This window comes from Saccostrea echinata, unplaced genomic scaffold, assembly GCF_033153115.1.
Source record: "Saccostrea echinata isolate AGI-Se365-2 ecotype Australia unplaced genomic scaffold, CSIRO_AGI_Sech_v1 ptg000006l, whole genome shotgun sequence".
Classification (NCBI taxonomy): domain Eukaryota; kingdom Metazoa; phylum Mollusca; class Bivalvia; order Ostreida; family Ostreidae; genus Saccostrea; species Saccostrea echinata.
This window is the reverse complement of record NW_026889755.1, coordinates 4,378,512-4,401,072: the sequence shown is the minus strand read 5'-3', so window position 1 is coordinate 4,401,072 and position 22,561 is coordinate 4,378,512. Positions and strand designations below refer to the sequence as shown.

At 34.6% G+C, this 22,561-nt stretch overlaps 1 protein-coding gene across 1 annotated transcript; it reads left to right on the top strand.

The window, feature by feature from the left end:
- Positions 1-378: 378 nt before the first annotated feature.
- On the top strand, positions 379-1,718 carry LOC133180453 (chondroitin proteoglycan 1-like). The gene is made up of 2 exons (XM_061314976.1): positions 379-516; positions 1,362-1,718. Exons 1-2 carry the CDS (start codon positions 491-493, stop codon positions 1,597-1,599), a joined length of 264 nt encoding a protein of 87 aa, XP_061170960.1. The 5' UTR covers positions 379-490; the 3' UTR covers positions 1,600-1,718.
- Positions 1,719-22,561: the final 20,843 nt, after the last annotated feature.

The following is a 22,561-nucleotide window of genomic DNA, read 5'->3' as shown; positions in this document are numbered from 1 at the left end:
CGATAAAAGGAGTCGTGAATGCGTTACACTAGTAAGAAAAAATCCCCTTTTTTTAATCATTATGCTATTTTTGATACAAAATGCTTGAATGATTAATTACGAGTGTCATTCCGTTTTTTTTTTTTTTTTTTTTTTTTTTTTTTTTTTTTTTTTTTTTTTTTTGCGCACACCGTGTAAATGTATGTCATGGCCGGGCGGGATTTTTGAATGAGAATAAAATTACCGGGTTAATTTATATGAAATGACATAGGTCAAGGAATACAATGACTATTAGGCCTAATTACCATCACCAGTGTCACTCTCTTGCATGTAATTTACACAGAAGACATGATATCCTGAATAATATATATGATTTGACAAGGAAAAATAAAGTAGAAGTTTAACCTCACCCTTTATAGCTAATTTTAATATCCCCACGACTTTTACCTTTGGAGGGTATATAAGCTTATGGGGGATGTGATCAGAGTACAAGACGGAGGGAGAACCAAACATGGCTGAGGAATATGTACCGGATTTGTAAGTTATTTCTATTATATATAAATTTAAGTATTTGTTATGTATGAAGTTCAATATATCATCCTCTGTTTTTTTAAAACACTTTTTTTTCATCGAAATCCTTTGAAATTTGGGTTAAGAATATATCTTGATATGTATAGTCGAAATTATTTTCCTACACATGTATGCACGTGTTCTAAATTCTGATCGGCTGATTTTGAATTTGCTCTGTCTTATAAGAAATGCAAACGATATGAAATTCTTACTGTAAGTATATATCTTTTGAATGTCGGTTGAAAGACATAAACATTAATACCGAGTCGTACGCACTGGTGAGTGCATTCACTGAAGTTTGATTAGATAATGATTAAATGTATGTATTTTATCATGAAATCAACGGAGCATTACAAAATAGTTAGATTTTCTGATGCATCACGAGAAAATATGCTCAAAACCAAATGTACTGGAAAAATTACACCATTTGCTATAAACGGAGGCATATTTGGGGGAAGGGGGATCTGTAACAGTCCCCGTTACAATTAGTATTAGTGTATTTTTTCTTCTTACAATGTTTAAAGTCAAAATTCTTTTGGTTAAAAAATAGTTTTGTAACAGTGATGATACAGATTCTGATGGACTGTTAGACAGTCTATGTGACACTCCATTTCAGTAAATGTTTCTAGTGCAAGTGTCATAAGATATCATAAATATTGGATTTAAAATATTCCCTATTATTGTTGTATCATATATTACGGAATAGTACTTAGAAAAGGGACTGTCTCGTTCTTCTTTCATGTTTATAAGAAATAAAAAGTATTTTTTTAGCTTATTAATTTTCTCTATTCTATTTTTTTTTTCACCAAAAGAATTCCAACCTCCCTTTCGGCTGAAACAACTTCTTCCTCACAGATGACCACCACACCCTATGCCCCCCAGATGACCACTAAATCCAATGTCCCCGAGATGACCACCATATCCAATGTCCCCCAGATGTTCACCACACCTTATGCCCTCCAGATGACCACCACACCCTATGCCCTCCAGATGACCACGACACCCAATGTCCCCCAGATGACCACCACATCCAGAAAATCAAAGTTGTGAAATAAAACTTTTGTTAGTCTCTTGACTGCAGTCTACTATGCTACTGGGATCAGTACTTTTATATAAAAAAGTAACCTGAGTAAAAGAAAAAAAAACTAAACAAATCTGGTCGATGTCAATGCTTTCTCTTTTTTCAGCATTTACTTGTCACCTGTGTCACGCAAGTGACCTATTGCTATCTGTTTTTCTAGGTTGGTGTGCGTCGTTTATCGTCCGTTCACATTCGAACATTTTCAGTTTCTTCTCTGGAACCGCTCAACCAATTTCAACTAATTTTGGCAACTGACATTAACGGGTGGAGAGGAGGAAATGTTATGAATTTCATGGTCCATAACCCCTTGGGCCTGAGGGTGGGGCTAAAACCATGAAAATTAATGCCATCTTTAAAAATCCTCTCCCCAACTCTTGGACATCAACCAGTTAAACTGTTGGCATGATTGTAATCAGCATTGATTACACAGTATATTTGTCTCGTTTCGAGTTTCGTGTAGATATGTATAAAGTTGAATTTGAAAACAAAATCTTAAATAAACTCAAGAATTGTTTTATGTAAATAGAAGTTCAGCTGATCGCTAACAGGTATAAGAATACCCTATAGATATTCATATGCTAAAGGTATAAATTCCCTTCCTTTCAACGAATTTCAAAGCCATACACTCTCAAAATAGATGAAGAAATCCACTTTCTGTTGATGAGTTTTGATCTTCTTTTTTTACTCTGTAGAAACAAAGTTTTGGTATCTTTTACCATAGCTGTTGCAAGATTACATGTACGCTGGTTGCCAATCCATTTTTTGTTACATCTAGTGAAATTAAATCTGTGGCTATGTTTGTTGAAGGACATCTGTCTTATGATAGCTTCCATACATTAATAATACACGTCAAAGGCAAAGTCTGTTTTGATTTTTTGAATGGTTCAGCGACAATTCAATATTTAAATTGAAATGAAAATTCTTTTAAACAATCATTTACGAAAAAAAAATAAAACAAAAATTTATTATTAGTGTATAGGTAAGACTACGTCTGGAAGGAGATTTAATTTACATTTATGTGTGTTAATATTCTCCAGTGATAAAAAGTGTTGCAAGATTACATGTACGCTGGTTGCCAATCCATTTTTTGTTACATCTAGTGAAATTAAATCTGTGGCTATGTTTGTTGAAGGACATCTGTCTTATGATAGCTTCCATACATTAATAATACACGTCAAAGGCAAAGTCTGTTTTGATTTTTTGAATGGTTCAGCGACAATTCAATATTTAAATAGAAATGAAAATAACAACACATGACTTTCTATAGCTTCTAAATTATCCGCCCAGCTTTATTTTCCCAAATAAAAGTCAAGTTTTTTTTCAACATGATGCCTCTTTGAAAGATTAGAATGATTCTCGATATTAAATAAAATATGTGGTAAACAGTGACAGAGAACATTTTCATTTAAAATTGATAAATTAATGCCATCTTTAAAAATCCACTTCTTTACTCCTGGATATCATGCATTTAAACTTTTGGCATGCTTGTTACCAGCATTGATTACAAAGATATTTCATTGTCTTGTTTCGAGTAGATATGTACAAAATTGAACAAAAAAAAATCCCTAATGAACTCAAGATTTTTTTCATGTCAATAGAAGTAAGTTCAGCTGATAGATAACAGCTATAAAATACTCTATAGACATTCCATTCTTAAAGGTAAAAAATCCCCTTCCATTCAACGAATTTCAAAGCCATACACTCTCTAAATTGATGAAAAAATCCACCTTTCTGTTGGGTAAGATGTTGAATTTTGATATTTTTTACTCTGTAGAAACAAAGTCTTGGTATCTTTACCATAGCTGTTGCAAGATTACATGTACGCTGGTTTAGTAAATAGAATATTGTCAATCCATTTTTGTTACATCTAGTGAAATTAAATCTGTAGCTATGTTTGTTGAAGGACATATGTCTTATAATAGCTTCCATATATGGAAAATATACGTCGAAGGCAACGTCTGTTTCGACTTTTTTAATTGTTCAAGGACAGTTTACTATTTAAATAGAAATGGAAATAACAACACCTGACTTTCTACAGAATCTCATATTTCCATCTAGCTTTATTTTCCCAAATTAAATTCATTTTATGTTTATAAGTTCATGACACTAAACATGCATTACAGCACAAATAATTCGAAAATAAATCGGGATCGATATATCGAAATGGATCGTACGTTAAATAATATTGTAGACTGACAATTGCAATAAAGACAGACCTTGTCAATAAATACAATTTATCATTAAGTCAAATGCTGACCGCTTTTTTTTTCATAGTAATTGTTAGGCCATTATTTACACACTGAATTGTTGATCATACGGAGCATACGGCGGGTGTGACTGGTCGACAGGGGATGCTCATTTCTCCATGGCACCTGATCCCATCTCTGATGTCTTAGAGGTCCATGTTTGCTCTGATCCTATTTCGTAATGTTTAATGGACTTTTGAGATTAAATACTGTTCATTATCCCCACATATTTCACTGAAATCCCTTTCAATATTTACGAATCTAAGTGATTGTTGAATGCCACGCATAATGATACAGTGTATATGCTGTTCTATTGCAGTCTCAATATATCCCCGCGGCTATTTTGTTTCCAGACACATGCATGAACTACAATACTTACAAGTACATGCAAATAAATAGCTGACTAATCGACCTAGAATTGAAATATCATCAATATATCATCAATTCATCAATATTTAGGGACCGAGGTCCCGTGTCACTTTCAACCATTGGCTTATACGTTCACCTCTATCGTTGGCTCGAGTTTATCACATTGATAAATACAAAAAATAACTCGATTGTATTAATTTTAGTTAAGTTCCTGCGCTAATATTCGTCCATAGAGGTAGTAATCTAGAACTATAAGTTTAATTTGAAATATTTCTGGAAATATCACCGATAAATTTTTTTTTACAGGATCAAAGCACAGACGATTTTCAAAGAAATATTTATTTAATTATATATCAGTAGAATTCCTGACCTAGGGACCATGAAATTCCCCATTATGAAAGACTTATCCTTGCTCATTATAACAAAATACTTTGTATGATTGCTAGTTAATCCGGGAATGAGAAGAAGATTTTAGGAAATAATGCATATCACCACATAATCAATAGAGCTCCACCTTAAAACCACAGCCCCTTACCAGGAGCTATTAATTTCGTAATTTTGAAAAAAAGTGACCTTTGTTCATCATCACAGAATTTTTGAAGATTTTATGTTTTAATATATGATTAGTAGAGCAATGTCCCCAACACCAGAACCCCTGACACAGGGACCACGAGCTTCACAATTTTGGAAGAGACAACAGTCCACAGCATTATGCACCTTGTACGTTTCACCAAGCTGCGTTCAGCGTTCACACACCATTTTCATTGTGTTCGTTCACCGTTCACTCATCGTTAGCTCACTGTTTAAAGCTACAACCGAAAATATCGATAAGTATCAGGTATCTAAAGCTAACTCTCCAAGGTGTCTTTATATCTGTAACTTTAGCACATTACACTGTAAAATGAGAATTTGCTATCAAATTTAAAGTAAGATCAGGAATTTGCTGGTATTCATTCAATGGATTCGGTTTTTTATTTGTTTCTCAGATGTTTTATGTCTTGTAAATTTGATGAGTTTTTAATAGATACGATATGCTTATACATTTGTAAATAAGTTATTTTGAAATTCAAACGAGTGTAATTTTTTAATGAGAAGATTTATCAAAAAATTGATATATAGTCTCTAAATTCAACCCTTAATTTACACTGGGGCAAAAGGCCACTTCGAGGAATGATAATAAAAACGTTGACAATTGAATTAAAGAATAACTGTCTTATTTTTTGGATTCATGATGTGATCAATCGAGTGGCTTGCGTGATAATTTGCATAAACACCGAAGGCGTTTATGCATAAAATTATCACGCAAGCCAATCGATTGATCATCGTCATGAATCCAAAAAATCTGACAGTTATTCCTTATATTTACATGCTCCTGATTCTGCAAATTCCCGTGCTAACAGCCCCGCTTTTGTCTCTATTTGTCCCGCCCCGCACGTGATTTTTTTTTAACCGCGCCTATCGATGAACCAGTAGATTTATGTAGAAATAAAGTATTTTTACAATTTGTAATTTTATCTCGGACAAAGACATTGGAAATGTAAATATTTATTTATAAACTCTGATTTACCTTAAACTTTTTACAATCAAGCCAAATAAAATAAAATGTTATGATGCTACATTGGTCAAGCGTTCATCTGATAATACCATTATAATTTTTATAGTAAAATTTTGATTTCACATTGTGGCCCCATCCATTTCCAGTGGATTCCATTTGAACAGATTTGAATTTACACAATCAGTCAGACCTGGCCCCAGGATCATGAAACAGACTTAGACTTAAGTCAAATTTTCAATCCCCTGTAAAATGTTTATTGATTATTGAATTAATCTTTAAATTTGCATATAAAAACATTTTTGTAATACAAAATTGAAAATTATTTTAATTTTGGTCTACTTAATGTCTACAATATTTTAGGACAACATAAAGATTTTGACTTAAGCCTAAGATCTTTCATGATCCCGGGGCCTGTTTACTCTTACGATTTCGCCGTACTTTGTACGGTTTTTGAGTCCAAAATACATTTACGTTTTTCCGACGGAAAGTCGGATGAAAAGTCTACTTCGAATAGGCGAAAAATTACAAATTCTAAAAGAATATGATTTATAGGAAGCGTCAGTCACAGGATATACATTCTGGCTGAAATTCTCGATTTAATAAGTATGCATAATTTTTGTTATTTTAGAATGAACTACACGTATTCTTGAAATAATCACTTCGTCCTGACGTTTCAGGCCGAAGTTAGATGATATGTTAACTTCGTTTTCTATTGCATATAGTTTACTTGTATCACAGAATTCCCAATATATTTGCCGAAGAGAATTTACATAAAGTTTCACAATATATTTTAGGTCAATATAAGGAATTTTACATGTTTAAAGGCGGAACATTATATTTTCACTTTTTATAATGCTTTTAAACGCTTTGATAACTGAATAGAGTCGAAACATGAAGAGTCTTTTGTATGCCATTTAATTCAAGTCATGTGACAATTTTAAGGGCGGGACCTTACAGTTTCATAATACATATATCAGTGTCATAGATGGATAATTACTTCATAACCATACTGAAAAAGGACACGTAGGAAATGTACCTGTTCCTCATTTGCATGGTGAGCTATATGATAAAATGACCTTTACTATTTTGTATGAAATTTTATATTTGCCGTAAACATTCATTTTAGAAAACGCAAAACTACATAAAAGAATATTAACCTGAGTTACAAAATATCTTTTAAAAAGTAATTATCAAAAAGAGCTATTCATAGATTCATGATTTTTTAAGGCTTATTTAAGGAGTTGAAAGACCATGGTCACATGATTCAATTAGAGTACGTCATTGTTTCAAAATGTAGATCAAAAATATTTTACATATTTTAAATTCCTTGTTATACATTTTAGCTTCTCTGTACCCAGGAAATTTGGTGCACATCTAGAATTGTGAATCCAAATGTAAAACAATTTCACGATCATTCCAGTGAATCAGGTTCGGTCTTGCAGCGTAAGTTGTAAATAGATAAAACCTTATCACTAATACAAACACTTTTTGTGTTGATTTGCTCATACAACTTGGTATAACTATAGTTTTTAATGTTTCATCCTTTTTGCACTCCATTAAAAAACAGTTCACACGTTAGTTATACTTTCCAAAAGAGTCCATTATTGCTCTGAAGAAAATAAAAATCTAAATATTTGAGGGAAGAAATTGCAGCAGTTAAGCTCTTTGAGTCAGTACCGTTTTTATGAAGCATCGGACATCATTTAGGATGTGTACTTTCAAATACCCGAATATGTGCACGCGATTCTAGAACAAACTGTTATAGTCGAACAGATGCCTGAAATTTGTAAAATTTTAAATAGAGTTTGAATTGGAAAATTTAAATAAAATAAATTTTTCTGTTTATTGAGAACTTAGTTTGCTATATTAATTACTTAAGGTTGTCCGTGCTTACTTTCTTACTTTAATGCTGATATATTCTTTCTGTAGAAAGACGATGGACAAAAGGATTTGGACTTGGAGCAGGTGTAGGTGGAGATCACTTTGGATACTATGGATAGGGGGAAAAGTGAACATAAAGATGAGTTTGGGAGAATAATGGCGAAACAAAGTGTAGATACATCATAACTTCAAATTAAAATGTGTTTCTCCAATTCAATAATAAAAAAGTAAGATTTCTAATTGATTTTTAATTCTTCGTACATAATAGTAATCTCATCCTGTTAATGAAATCCCAAACGACAGGCAGATTGCATGCCTTCTAATCTTTTTTTTTTTTTTTTTGGAAGAGGTGTCAATTGAATAAGTAGGTTAGGTAGTTTGGTCTCTCTCTCTCTCTCTCTATGAAATTTTACATTTCGTGGTGCATATGAATTCGTGGGTCTCTTCATATCTGAAAACAACAGTATATAAAAATCCCAACGAAAATAAGTGATTTAACAGTAGGATGGATACATGTACTTTCTAATACCCGTATTTGTAGCCGCGATTCTGAAGCAGAGCGTTGTAGACGTCGAACAGATGCATTAAATTTGTGAAATGAAGTTTAAATTAGCAAGATATATTTTTTTTTATATAGACCTTAGTTTGCTTTATTTGATAAAGAAAATTAAGATTGTAAATTATTTTATATACCATCTCTTCACTGAAAAAATTTCCAGTTTAGACTAAATGACGTCTGTGTCAAAAGTATTGGTCATTGTTGATGGCAATGAGTTCTTTACTGGCTTATACTGATGTATATGCTACAGATACAGTGTACTTCATGCATATTTGTTTTATGTTGCTGATGAGTATATAGGAAATTGTCTTTATACTGAAATAAATTGATATGGTTTTTTTTTTGGGGGGGGGGGGGACACGATGGTCAAGAGAATTGGAGGTTTATTTTGAGGAGCTAGAGGTTCATCTGAATATGATGGAGAGACGGAAAGGCGAACAAAAAAGAGGAATTTGAAGGATATAGTGACAATCAAGAGGAAAGTGGAGAAAGAAAGTCATCATTACATGCTTTTCAAATAAATATTACAGAACACTAACATTGCTAATATGGCGTGTGATTTTTCGTAATATCGGTCTTTTTAATGAAAAATTACTCCATGACTGTTATGAAATCACAGGCAGATATTTCACGACGGCGAGTAAACCTTAACGTACAATGGTACATTTGAGAACTTGATTCCCACTGTTGCATCCCGGCAAATCTCCCCCACCCCCTTTTTCAATCAAATAAGTAGGTTCGGTAGTTTGGTCGCCTGTTTATAATCAAAACTCTAACAGAACACGTTTTTTATATAAATACAGACCCTTACACGTTCTGCTTTCCAATGTATCCGTTCGTTTAGTGTGCATTCACCGTTCATTCAGCGTGTACTCACCGTTCACTGAACGGAACCGCTCGTGTTCACCTTCGAAGCACAGGTACTTGTGGACAGGAACCCCCCCCCCCCCCCCAATTCAACACCGATGTTTGTTTGACATTTTTTTTTCCACAAACTATATGTATTACACTTATTCATCATGTGTACCATATGAAAAAAAAACGTGAAAACCCCAAAATAATCGTTCCACACAAGAATACCCCACTATACATTAAAAGAGAGAAAGGTATGCCACTCCGGTTTGTTAACGCTATACCCCCACTAGTCTTTCTGGGTTTAAAAACATGTATTTATTTTATTTTAACCTAAAATGTCGATTCACACTGTCTCTGCCTATATTTCTGTTTTAATTCATGCTATCGGATTGACTGCATCTCGTAAGAATCCCATAATTTCTCCTTAAACAGCATTGCAGTCAGTACGTTGAAAAACGCAGCGAAAGTGCATAGAGATTATATTACCTATTATGATAACACCCGAGATAGATTATTACGCTAGGCCAAAACCCTCTCGGACGTTATCGTAATAAGTGACTGTAACTAGTTATGAAAGTTATAGATAACTTTATATATTAAATGTTCAGGGTGTAATGTACATTGAAAGTTTGTTTTAAAAAAACATATTGAAATTGTAATACACGAAAAAAAAAAAAAATAGAAAATTTTGGCAGAGCTGAGAGGTGATAAGCTTTTCTACTTTACACTTAATAATAGTCTATGGTTAGAATGTAAATCAAATCCCTTCTTACACTGTAACTTTATATGTTTGCCGTTATATCTAATTAAAAACGCCAATCCTTTTTTCTGAATCAGCCTCTTACTGAGTATTTGCAGTAAAATTCAATTAGCATTAAACAAGAAACCAATGAGATTTATTCAACAAAACAATATTCATCAAAATAAACATCTATCTAAGAAAGTTATTTGGCTGGCAATCGTAGTTCAAAGTATACATGCCGGCGGTGGTAAAACTTGAAATTGGCAAGGAGTGTGTATCAAATTCATGCGTTTTGATTATTCCAAGTGTTTATGCTTAATGTATATTTATGAGAAATGTTGGAATCGGATCTAGAAATGACCAAGAAAATGTATCAAATATTTGGAAATACTAATACTTTGCCTTCGGCTTCATGAGACTTTCACAGCAACACAATATCAAATGATTGTGATTTACAGGACAAGCACGTAGACTTCTTGTGAACTTTAAGTAAAAAAAAAAATTATGACTTGCAAGCAAACGGATTTGTTATTAAAGAATGTGATACTGACATTGCCTGATACATTAAATAAAATAAATCTGATAATGTTTGTTTCATTGGATGTATGTTGTTTTACGTCTCATTCGAGAATTTTTCACTCATATAGAGACGTCACCATATACCGGTGAAGGGCCTCAAATTTTGACCTTTACTCGGCACTTACGGCCATTGAGTAGTGAGGGATTTTTATCGTGTCAACGCCTGCAGTGAAAAGGAGGAGAAGGACACATGGTCACATGACTCTGTTTAACTACGTCATAGTCTCCGTTTATATAAGAGCAAAGCGTGTAAAGCATCAGTTCTTTTATAATTTTTTGACATTTATTTAACTTTAATAACCATCTTATATGAAAAAAATAAAAAGTTTTAAAATTCTTGTAAACATTAACATATTATGAAAAAGATTGATCCACTCCTCTGTTTCCCTAAACTGCGCGTCCAGCAAGTCGGTGATGTCATACACGATCTGTTAGTACAGCAAGATCATACTCAGTGAATACAGGGGCGGTGTTACTTTGTTGAAACAGGTCTTAATCAGTTTATGATAAAATATTCTGAGACATGGGGAATACAAAAATTATTTTTGCATGGCTGATGACGGAAATATAATGTAGGTATATCTTCTTTCGCTTATTTACCTTACATGTGACGTAATAGTTAGTTTTTCCCGTACTAGAGAAATGTAAACATGACATGTTTTTGTCATGCTTATATCCTCTTTAACGATGTCCTGTGCAATATTGAGGTCAGCTTCACCATTCGAAATTTTAAAAGTTAATCAATAATTTGAAGGACTTACATTTCAACGTAAATTTAAAAATATTGAATGATAAAATTTTTGGTAAATTACGTTTTTTGTTGTTAAAGTTGTCTTAAAAAGTACGTAATTTTCGCTATCCAGATGCAGTGTGATAGAAGAAACTTGCTTTTTCGAATTTTAAACCCTATTCATACTATGAAATATTTTAAAAGATACATGTCCACTTACATATTTTTTATCTTTGCTTAAAAAATCCCATTATGGACAGATTAATGGGCCCGGAAACATGGAGAACTAAAACTCTACATAGATACTGTAGGGCATAGTATTTGTCAATCAAAATCTCTAAAATAAGGTAAGAAACCTAATGATATAACTGCTTTAAGATATGTGGGACATACTTAATAAGAAATATACAAAATATGAAAAAAATTGAATGACAGGTATTTTTTCAGCTCAAGGTCCTTCTTCCCCTTAAGGTCTCATCCGAAGGACCCGCAACTTTCACTTCAAAGTGTCGAGCGCATGGCGAAGGAACAGTCGCCACCCATTTTTAGGTCACCTGAGTCACTCAGGTGACCTATTGCTATCTGTTTTTGTCTGTCGTCGTACATCGTTTGTCGTCAATCGGTCGTAAACTTTGGAACATTTTTAGCTTCTTCTCTGGAACCACTGAACCAATTTCAACCAATTTTGGCATATAGCATCTATGGGTAAAGGGGAGTAAAAATTATGAAATTCATGGCCCCTGCCCCCCTGGGGCTTGAGGGGTTGGGCTAAAACCATAAAAAAATAATGCAATCTTTAAAAATCTTCTTCTTTACTCCTGGACATCAAGCAGTCAAACTGTTGGCATGATTGTAATAAGCAATGAACCCTCTACCAAAATTGTGAAATTCATCGCCCCAGGGTCAGGGGTTCTGGTGCTAGGGTGGGGCTCTAATGATTATATAGAGAAAATGCATTAATTCTTTAAAAATCTTCTTCTCTGCTCCTGGGTATCAAGCTGATGAATTAAGTACATAGTAATGATGAGCAAGAGTGCCTCTTCCAAAATTGTGAATTTCATGGCCCCAGGGTCAGGGGTTCTGGTGTTAGGGCGGGGCTCTAATGAATATATAGTGAAAATGCATTAATTCTTTGAAAATCTTCTTTGCTCCTGGGTATTAAGCCGATGAAATAAATACATAGTTATGAAGAGCAAGAGTGCCTCTTCCAAAATTGTGAATTTCATGGCCCCTGGGTCAGGGGTTCTGGTGTTAGGGCGGGGCTCTAATGAATATATAGTGAAAATGCATTAATTCTTTGAAAATCTTCTCCTCTGCTCCTGGGTATTAAGCCGAAAAATTAAGTACATAGTTATGATGAGCAAGAGTGCCTCTTCCAAAATTGTGAATTTCATGGCCCCAGGGTCAGGGGTTCTGGTGTTAGAGCAGGGCTCTATAGATTATATAGTGATAATGCATTAATTCCTTAGAAATTTTCTATTTGCTCCTGGATATTATTTAAACAAACTAAGTGCATGGTAGGACAAGTAATGATGCTTTTTTCAAAATTGTGAAATTCATGGCCCCTGGGTCAGAGGTTCTGGTGTTTGGGGGGGGGGGGGGTGTCTCTATTGATTATATAGCGAAAAATGCATTAATTCTTTGAAAATCTTCTTCTCTGCTCCTGGGTATTATTTAAACAAACTAAGTGCATGGTTATGACAAGCATTGATGCCTTTTCCAAAATTGTGAAATCCATGGCCCCTGGGTCAGAGGTTCTGGTGTTTGGGGGGGGGGGGGGTCTCTATTGATTATATAGTGAAAATGCATTAATTCTTTAAAAGTCTTCTTCTCTGCTCCTGGGTATTATTTAAACAAACTAAGTACATGGTAAAGATGCACAAGGTTGCTTTTTCCAAAATTGTGAAATTCATGGCCCCTGGGTCAGGGGTTCTGGTGTTTTTTGGGGCGCAGCACTGTTAAGGCGTACTTCGAAGAAATCAACAGAATATAAACGTGCATAAATACATACCTTATTAAAATGAATTTTAATTTTGTAAAGGTACTATATTATCTTATGACTTTAATATTCTTTGAAATAACATTGTATATCCCGCTCTGTAGTGAATTTGGTTTGGTCACGTTATTTGATAGTCACGTGATAAATGCATGTAATGTGTACTGTATGTAGGTCACAAACAAATTTCAATATCGCAAGGGCATACCCTAGTTAAAATTAAAAATTAAAGTATTAGATTGTTTCTACATAACTTGTAGTTTATGGAAAGTGCTGCTGCTTCAAATAGAATTCGCATTTTATTAGTTTAAATTTCAAGTTATCTTGCTAATGTCGAAATATGTGTGACCTTTACCAAGTATTTTATGTATTTATTAAGTTATGCTATCGATTTCAGGAAAGCAGCAGCACTTTTCAAGTTAAGGAATATGTCCATTATGTGTATTCAAAAATGGTCAAGATCTATTAAGTGTATGCCCTTGCGAAAAGGCGATTTAATGAGGCACCTCGGCGTGAAACATGCACACCCTGTATACAAAAACACGGTAGAATTAATTCAGTAGATTCTCTCGATATTTTTTAAATAATGGCACTAAACAAACGTTTCAGATTTGTATTAATGGTCTACCTAAGATTTTCAAATAATGTTCTGTTTGATAATAAAATGCATTTTTCACTGTGAAAAAATTACTTGATCCGCCTCTCACTGCACATAAAATGCGTCAAACTTTACCATGATGACGTCATGTCGACAAGTGCATTGCGATCAGTGACTTGTTTATATCATGTTGTGTGGGATTTAACTAGCGACAAAAATGAATGCATTGGTAAGTTTTGATGTAGTTCATTACTCTTAAGCAGTTTAGATTCGCAAATTATTTCATTTTCTGTTATTGTGAGGAATTGCTATATTTGTGTGATGTCACAGTAAACTTTTCCCGTATAAATTAGGCCCCGCCCCCTTTATGCAGCCTTAACAGAGCTGCGGGGGGGGGGGGGGGCTCTAATGATTACATAAAAAATGCAATGATTCTTTGAAAATCTTCTCCTTTTCTCCTGGGTATTAAGGGAATGGACAAAGAATATAGTTATGATGAGTAAGAGTGCCTCTTCCAAAATTGTGAATTTTATGCCCCCTGGGTCAAGGTTCTGGTGTTAGGGCAGGGCTCAGGGCAAAGTTGATACATGATACTCAGGTGACCTATAAGGCCCGTGGGCCTCTTGTTTTTTTTTTTATCGACTTAGGTCAGTCAGGGCCGAGATTCGAACTTACGACCTCCCGATCACGGAGCGAGCGCTCTACCTACTGAGCTCCCATGAACCGTAATGTTTGTTTGATATAGGTACACGCATTGGGGGAGGGAGGCACGGACTCCCTCTCTTGGTATAATTTGTTTATACAAATCTATGACAAAATATTCATGAAAACATCAATTTATGAAAGAACAAGGTACTAAAATTATTATTTGGCCTATTTTCATAGGTTGATGTTTTTTCTTGCCCTAATACTCTCTTATGTATCTTAGTGTAGTCTACTTATGTGCTAAGTTATATTGAAATTGGAAAAAAAAACTGCAGGTGGAGTAACATTTTGAAAAATTGTTTACAGATGGACAAAGAGACAGACAAACGGACGAACACCTTGCTATCGCATCAGCTCCTTTGGTCTCTGATTACTAGAGGTAAAACTTCCCTTCCACTCAACGAATTTCAAAGCCATACACTCTCTAAATTAATGAAAAAATCCAACTTTCTGTGAGGTAAGTTGTTGAATTTGATCTATTTTTCGACTTTGTCCTCTGTTGAAAAAACAAAAATTTTGATATTTTTAATCCTAGCTGTTGCAGGATTACATGTACGCTGGTTTAGTCAATAGAGAATTTTCAATCTCCTTTTAACATCTGGTGAAATTAAAGCTATGACTATTGTTGTTGAAGGACATCTGTATAAATAATACCTTCCAAACATAAAGAAATATTTGACGAAGGCAAATATTATTGATTTTTTTAAAGGTTTAGGGACAGTTTAATATTTAAAAAATAGAGATGGAAAGAACAACACACGACATCCTATATCTTCTCAAATTTCCATACAGCTTTATTTTCCCAAATAAAATTCACAGCCTTTTTTCTTCTTTTAAACATGTAATTTCCCTTGTTGCCTTTATGGAAAATTAGAATGATTCAAGATGTTAAAATGTTATAAATCTTGTCAGAAAAACTTATTTCAAATTGATAAATTAAATCAAAATGTACCTAAAAAATTCATTTGTGTATTGAAATTTTTGTCTTTTATATAACGGCCCAAATGAGGTACAGCGCCATAGCTAAAGTATTCGCGATTTTTCAAAATGGCGGCCGTAAACAAGGACGCGCAAAAAAAAACACTATTAAAAAGTATGAAAAACTTACTTACTTTTCTCAATATTTTATGAGTTGACCTTTGGATCTTATTAAGGCCTGGATCCGACGGGGAATCGATAGCTATAGGTTGGGTTTTTTTTTTACATACTCAGGGGCGATGTTTTCCCAAATGTCCAGTATTGCATTAAAAAGTTCATCTCGGGATTTGATGTCTCTGGCCGTGTTTTGAAGTGAACGTTTTAATTTGAACCAAATATTTTCAATTATATTGATGTCCGAGGACTGTGCCGGCCATGTGATGGAAGGAATGCTGTTGTTATATTGACACGTAATCCTGGCTCTGTGCACGGGTGCATCGTAATCTTGAATAGGTAAGATTTATTGGCAAAATGCCTCGCTATAACTGGCCACAAATGTTCGTCGAGAATGTCAATATACTTTTGAGCAGTTATGTTGCATCAACAAGGTACAAAGCCTACACCTTCGTAAGTAATACATCCCCACACCATAACTGAAATCCGACATTTACGAGAAGGGCACATGCACTGGGGTAGATACGCTTCGTTTGCTTTCTCCCTGTGATTATCTCCAATGACAACTTGACTTTCGTCAGAAAATATGATATTTTGCCAATATTGTTCCACTGTCAGTCGTTGTTTCCCTAAACACCAAGATAATCGCTTTTATCGATTAACTTCACCTTTCGTCCAACTTTTCTTTGATATCCTTTTTTCCTAAGAAATCGCTGGACTGTACATTTATGAACAGTTTCTGAAGGGAATTTTCCTTCATTTAAATCGAACGTAACATCATTTATAGTCCTGTATATGTTGCTTTTGACCGTCCGCATAATCCCGTTTTCATCTCTGTATGACAACTTTCGAGGTCTACCAACTCGAGGTAAATTTTCCACAGTTCCCCGTTGAATACACTTATTCCAAACAGATCTTATGATAGACTCACTAATATTCAACAGAGGAATAATATCTGAAGTCTTGTGATTATCATTTTTCCCCCGTGGGGACCCGGGGTGATAAGAATAGGTCCCTGGCACCCCCTTGCATGTCGTATGAGGCGACTAAATGGGGCAACCTGTTGTCCGTGGGTTGCGACCTGTGTTGGTGGAGAAGGGGATCCTGGTGGCTGAGGTCTGCAGGTGCTGGGTGTTATGCACCTGATAGACCAACACTCCACTTTGGCCCCATATTCATCTAGACGGGAGGTCAACTCCGACTTGATCAATCGGCTAGTCACGCCGAGCTGATTTTATCTAACATGCCTTAGTATTGATGTATTTGCAATGCCTTTATAATAACTTGTCTTGCTTTTGCAAGTTTCCAATACGCCGACGTTTCCATGTTGATATACATATTAAGCGGTGGCTTAGGGTCAATCGGATATATTCTGTTCGAGTATAGTTTCTTTGTATCCTCTTGGTGTCATTCTTTCTGGATATCCGTTTGATTTGACATCGCCCTTGTTCGCGCTCCGAGGTGGGCGGGGAGCAAGGATTCTGAAACTACTTTATCTAACCATGGCTTCCTCAAAAAAAACGTTGCTACCCATCAGGTCTAGAAATCTCATTTAATGAGGAACAAATCAATTCGGTTGTGGAACACTGGCCTCGCTTCATCACACTTGAAGCACAACTATCTGATCAATGTTCAAAGCCTTTAACAAAAGTATCACCTTTCGTCATACAAAAAGGGATACAACGTATTATTGGTACACCGAAATCAGTGAAAAAATTGAAATCTGGTGCTCTTCTCATTGAAGTCACCAAAAAACAACATTCCACATCTTTGTTGGCATTAAAAAAACTAGCTGATATTCCTGTTCTTGGAAAAGTCCATAGTGGACTTAACCAAAGCAAGGGTATTTTTTTTGACAGGGATCATGACCTGGATGGAATTCCAGAACAAGAAATACAATCTGAATTGGAATCCCAGGGAGTGGTCTCTGTGAAACGATTTACAAAAAAAAAACATAATGAAAATGTTGAGCCAACAAATACTTACTTACTTACATTTGGCATGCCAACACTACCAACAAACATCAAAGTTGGGTTGTACCACATGAAAATTGAAATGTTTGTCCCAATTAAATCCGCTGCGTTGTTTCAAGTGCCATCGATTTGGGCATGGACAAAATAATTGTAAAGGCTCTGTTACGTGTTTCAGGTGTGGTGAAGAGGGGCATGACGGAAAGAGCTGCCAGAAGGACCCAAAATGTAAAAACTGCAAAGAAAACCATATGGCGTCTTCTAAACAGTGTCCAATTTGGAAAAAAGAAAAAGAAATACAAAAAGTTAAAGCCGAAAAACGTATACCTTACCCAGAGGCCAAAAAACTTGTAAACATGTACAGCGTTCCTAAACCGAATTTACCATCATATTCAACAGTTGTAAAGTCATCCTCATTGAGAGATATGTCAACACAGGTCTGTGAGAACGACTTTGTTCAACAGACCTCCACAACCAAAGTTACCGCGATATAATGACAAAGGCAATTCAGTTTCAAAACCTGCATCTGCAGGCCCAGCAGCTATCGCTGCACCAAAACCTGCAGCTTCGGCTGCACCAAAGCCTGCAGCGGCAGGTACATCCAAACAATCTGGGAGGCAAAATAAGTCTCCTCGAAAAAATACGCAGAAGCTATCGAGTGATCGGCTGCCCAAAGGGGCAAAAGATCCCGTTGCTCTACACAATAAATTTGGGGTATTCGAGGAGATGGATTTAACACCATCCCATTCTTCCTCGCGAGTCCGTAGTGCATCACCCCCCAAAAATAAAGGGAGAATATCTCCTATAACCCTTAATGATAACTAGAAATGAATCATCCTACAATTATACAATGGAATTGTCGGGGTTTTAGAGTCAATTTTAATGAATTATCTTTTCTTATTCAGGACCATTGCCCGGTTGCCATATGTTTGCAAGAGACACATTTGAAAGAAACCGATACAATAAATATCAAATATTATAGTATGTACAACCATTATGCTCAAACTGAAAGAGCATCAGGTGGTTCTACTATAGCAATCCACAATAAATATATTCATAGCCAACTATCTTTGAAAACCAATCTTCACTCGGTAGCTATACGCATTTTCCTTGATAAAACTATTACTTTATGTTCTGTATATATCCCTCCAAATTACGAACTACAGTCCCGTGAACTTACAGAATTAATTCAACAACTTCCTGCTCCATTTCTTCTAATGGGTGACTTCAATGCTTATAATCCACTTTGGGGCAGTAACAAGTATCAGATAGAGGTAAAAAACTTGAAAATGCAATATCGCATCATAATCTTTGTATCCTTAATGACGGCTCAAACACTTACCTGCATCCGGGCAATGGTTCATATACTTCAATAGATATCAGTTTAGCAGATCCTTCTCTACTTTTAGATCTTAGATGGTCAGTACATGACGATTTGAGCGGAAGTGATCATTTTCCAATTATTGCTAAAATAAATGAACCTTCCCAAAATAGTTATGTTCCAAACTGGAAACTAGATAAAGCTGATTGGTCTCACTTTGAATACTTGTGTATACAAAATATTTCCGATGAAAAATTTGAAAACCATTCTGATCCCATTCAAAAATTCACTGAAATCCTCATACATACCGCAAATGAATGCATACCTAAAACCTCGACTAATTCTCCTAAAATGAAAAAAACCATGGTTTACGGAAGAGTGCAATAACGCTATTAAAGCTCGTTAAAAAGCAGAACGACAATTCAACAAATCACCAACATCAATAAATCTAAACAATGTTCGAATATTTAGAGCAAAAGCACGTAGAACTATTAACTTTAGCAAACGAAAATCTTGGAAAAAGTTTGTTTCCAGCCTTAATTCTAATACACCTATTCACAAAGTTTGGAATGCTATAAGAAAAATAAAAGGAAAAGGTCCCGAAACGTACCACCACCAACTGTTTCCATTAAGAAAGAGGATTTTCTATTCCTGTCCTCTTTTTTTAAATTTAAAATGAAAAATGAAGACAGTGCAATTTCAGAAATCGACGATTTTTTTAATTCATTTTCCTGATTGAATAGATTAAGAATTGGTGAGAACACCAATTTTTATGTTAAAACAGATCAATAATGTATCGGTATTCTATATAAACAGTCAAAGGATTGGTGAATACACCAATTTGAATTATCAAATATCTTCAAATAAAGATTGATCTTGGTGGTTCCACCAAGAAAACAAGAGTGAATTTGACCATTCTACAATCCATTCAAAGAATTGAGGAACTTGACAACAAAAAACTAAAATATCTTCATGAGAACTTGGTGATTCCACCAAAATTACAAATAGACAATTTGACTTAAATTTATAAAAGCGATCTGGTGAAATTCTCAATATTACTTTTAATAATGATGATACTTTTAAAAACGACTTTGGTGAATTCACCAGTTTTAAGACACTGAAAAACCCATTGAAAGAAAATGAGTGGTGAAGCCACCAAAAAAAAAAAAACAAAAAAAAAACTAAAATTAACCTTAATACAGAGTCGGTGGACTCACCAAAATGCAAAAATTCAACTAACAAGACATTCATACTTTCTCTTATAAATACTTGGTGGATCCATCAAAAATACAAACAGGAATACACAAGAATACTTGAATGATATGCTGTAAACATTACGCGTGTATTTATCAGTAGTGGGGAGTTTGGTGGATCCACCAAAAGCATTAAAATCAAAAGGCATTCATAAGTTTCCTTTACAATGAATTAGTGACACTTCCTTAATATGTTTATATACACAAGGGAAAAAGTTGGTGGATCCACCAGAAAAGTCAAAAATCTACAAGCAACCCAAAGTTCGACTAAATTGACCTTAAATACAGAGAGGAGTTTGGTGTACTCACCAAACTGTAAAAAAAATCGAATAAGAAAGCATTCTCAATTTCACTTACAAATACTTGGTGGATCCACCAAAATACAAACAGGAATACACAAGGATATCTGAATGATATACTGTCAAAATTGCCTTTGTATTTATTAAAAGTGTGGGTGGGGTGGTTGGGGGATCCACCAAAAGCATTAAAATCAAAAAGCATTCGTAGTTTTCCTTTACAAATGACTAAGTTCCTTTCTATGCATTAGGACAAAAAACTGGTGGATTCACCAGAAAAGTCGAAAATCCTCATCTTTACTTTATGTTGATACATTCGGAATTCAACAATAAGTGGACCTATCAACACATGATCAAAATAAATATGAAATACAATGTCAAAGTTCAAAAACAAATGTGCATTCTCCAATTAAGGCACAATATTATATAAACAATACATAAAAATAACCCTCCATATGCCTCCATATACTGTTTTATCTGCACGCTAATAAATAGCTGAATGAAACACTTCTTTAACTCATGTTTTTTGTTTTACTTTGTTTCTTAAACTTCCCTTGCTATTTGAAAATTTTCCGTGCCTGCACCTACTGCACGTCCTGTAGTGGGGTGCGAACCCACGACGTATGGATTAACACTTAGCTGCGTGATACTCGAGCAAACGCTCTTACCATTTCGTTATAGGAGCCTCAATAATTATCTTGAGCTCAACATTTCAATTCATACACTTCTCTGATGAAATCTGTGGGTGAAGCAATCAAAATACAATAACTTAGTATTCTCATATAAATATATTGAAAACGTAAGAAATTAATACTGCACATGTCAAAGGGGCAATGAGCTGTGAGGATCATCATCAATTTAAATAATGAATACCGCACACATACGAATAAAAAAAAAGACCATGTTTTAGTCTCCTATAGATTATGAAGTCATTCCAAATAGAAGTAAAATTATACATGCAAGCTCAACACAATCACAATATGCAAGAGTAAAAATTATGCATTTTTGTCTTTGTTATCCCTAAGATTGATGGATATACATTTGTATCCCTTTTCACAACTTTGACATGCTTTGCGAGAGTCAAGGTCCAAATTACTGACTGTTCCAAATTCTGTTTGCGAGGTGGGTTTCCTTGTTCCAGTTCGTAGGTAACATTGTGATAAAATCCTAGTGGTTGGGCCTTGATCTGTATCATTTGACATCTGATATGAATTTTCATTTACACGTTTTTAGCAATCCTTCCACTATGAACTGTTGAGTACTTCCCCTGATGTTTCTTGAATCATCAGAATGTTATTATACCGATGATTTCCTGTTCAATACTGTTCTCTTGTCTCTTTATAAATGTATCTTATAGACATCTATGTGTTTTCTGTTTTTACTCCTTAGACATTTTGGTGGCTGCGGTCCTGCTGGGTTGTTTACCTCCATCTTATGCCCTATGATAGAAGTACATGAACAAAGTCTATGAATGGTGCACAAAATTCAAATGATTCTTATTTTCTGGGTTTTTTTTTAATATGCTATAGAATTTCAAATTTTGAACAAGTAATTAAATTCATTTCCAGTAAACAGAATTTAAAAAAGAGTCCCATAGTCCACATTGCTGAAATCAATTAAGTATTGAAAAGTTTAAACACAAAAGTTGTCCCGACATTTGATCTCCAGAGCATTGCCCTACACCAGGCAGATGATTTGAACACATTTGTATCTACACCACCTGAGGATGCTTCTCAATAAATTTTACTTATTATACATTACGTATACATAAATTAACGCGTTCAAATCGTACATGTGTGTTTGTTGTGGGAGAGAGGGCTACAAAATTATCTTGACAAAATGACTCTGCTTGAGCACACAGTTTTCACAATTTTGTTATTTGATTTATTTTGTTCTTTTTAATATGAGAACATTAACATGACTACGAAAAATTCTTATATAGGCCTGACTGCACCAGGTTTGTTCTCTGCTTTCAAAAATTGAGTTCTGGATTTTAATGTTCTGAAATTTGGGTTATTTGATTTTCACTTTCGAGAAACAAATTGATTTACAATAAATAATCAATTATTTCAATAGAATCTAAGCCAAATTTTATAGTTGGATGAGAATCACTAGCTAGAATTTTATCTTTAATTCTAGCAGTTATAGGTTTAACAACAGTAGGCTTTGACTCTCAGTACTCAT

Coding starts and splice junctions, on each gene's coding strand:
- LOC133180453 (XM_061314976.1), top strand. CDS start 491: ATGGCTGAGGAATATGTACCGGATTT. Junction 517..1,361: donor GAGGAATATGTACCGGATTT/GTAAGTTATTTC, acceptor TTTCACCAAAAG/AATTCCAACCTCCCTTTCGG.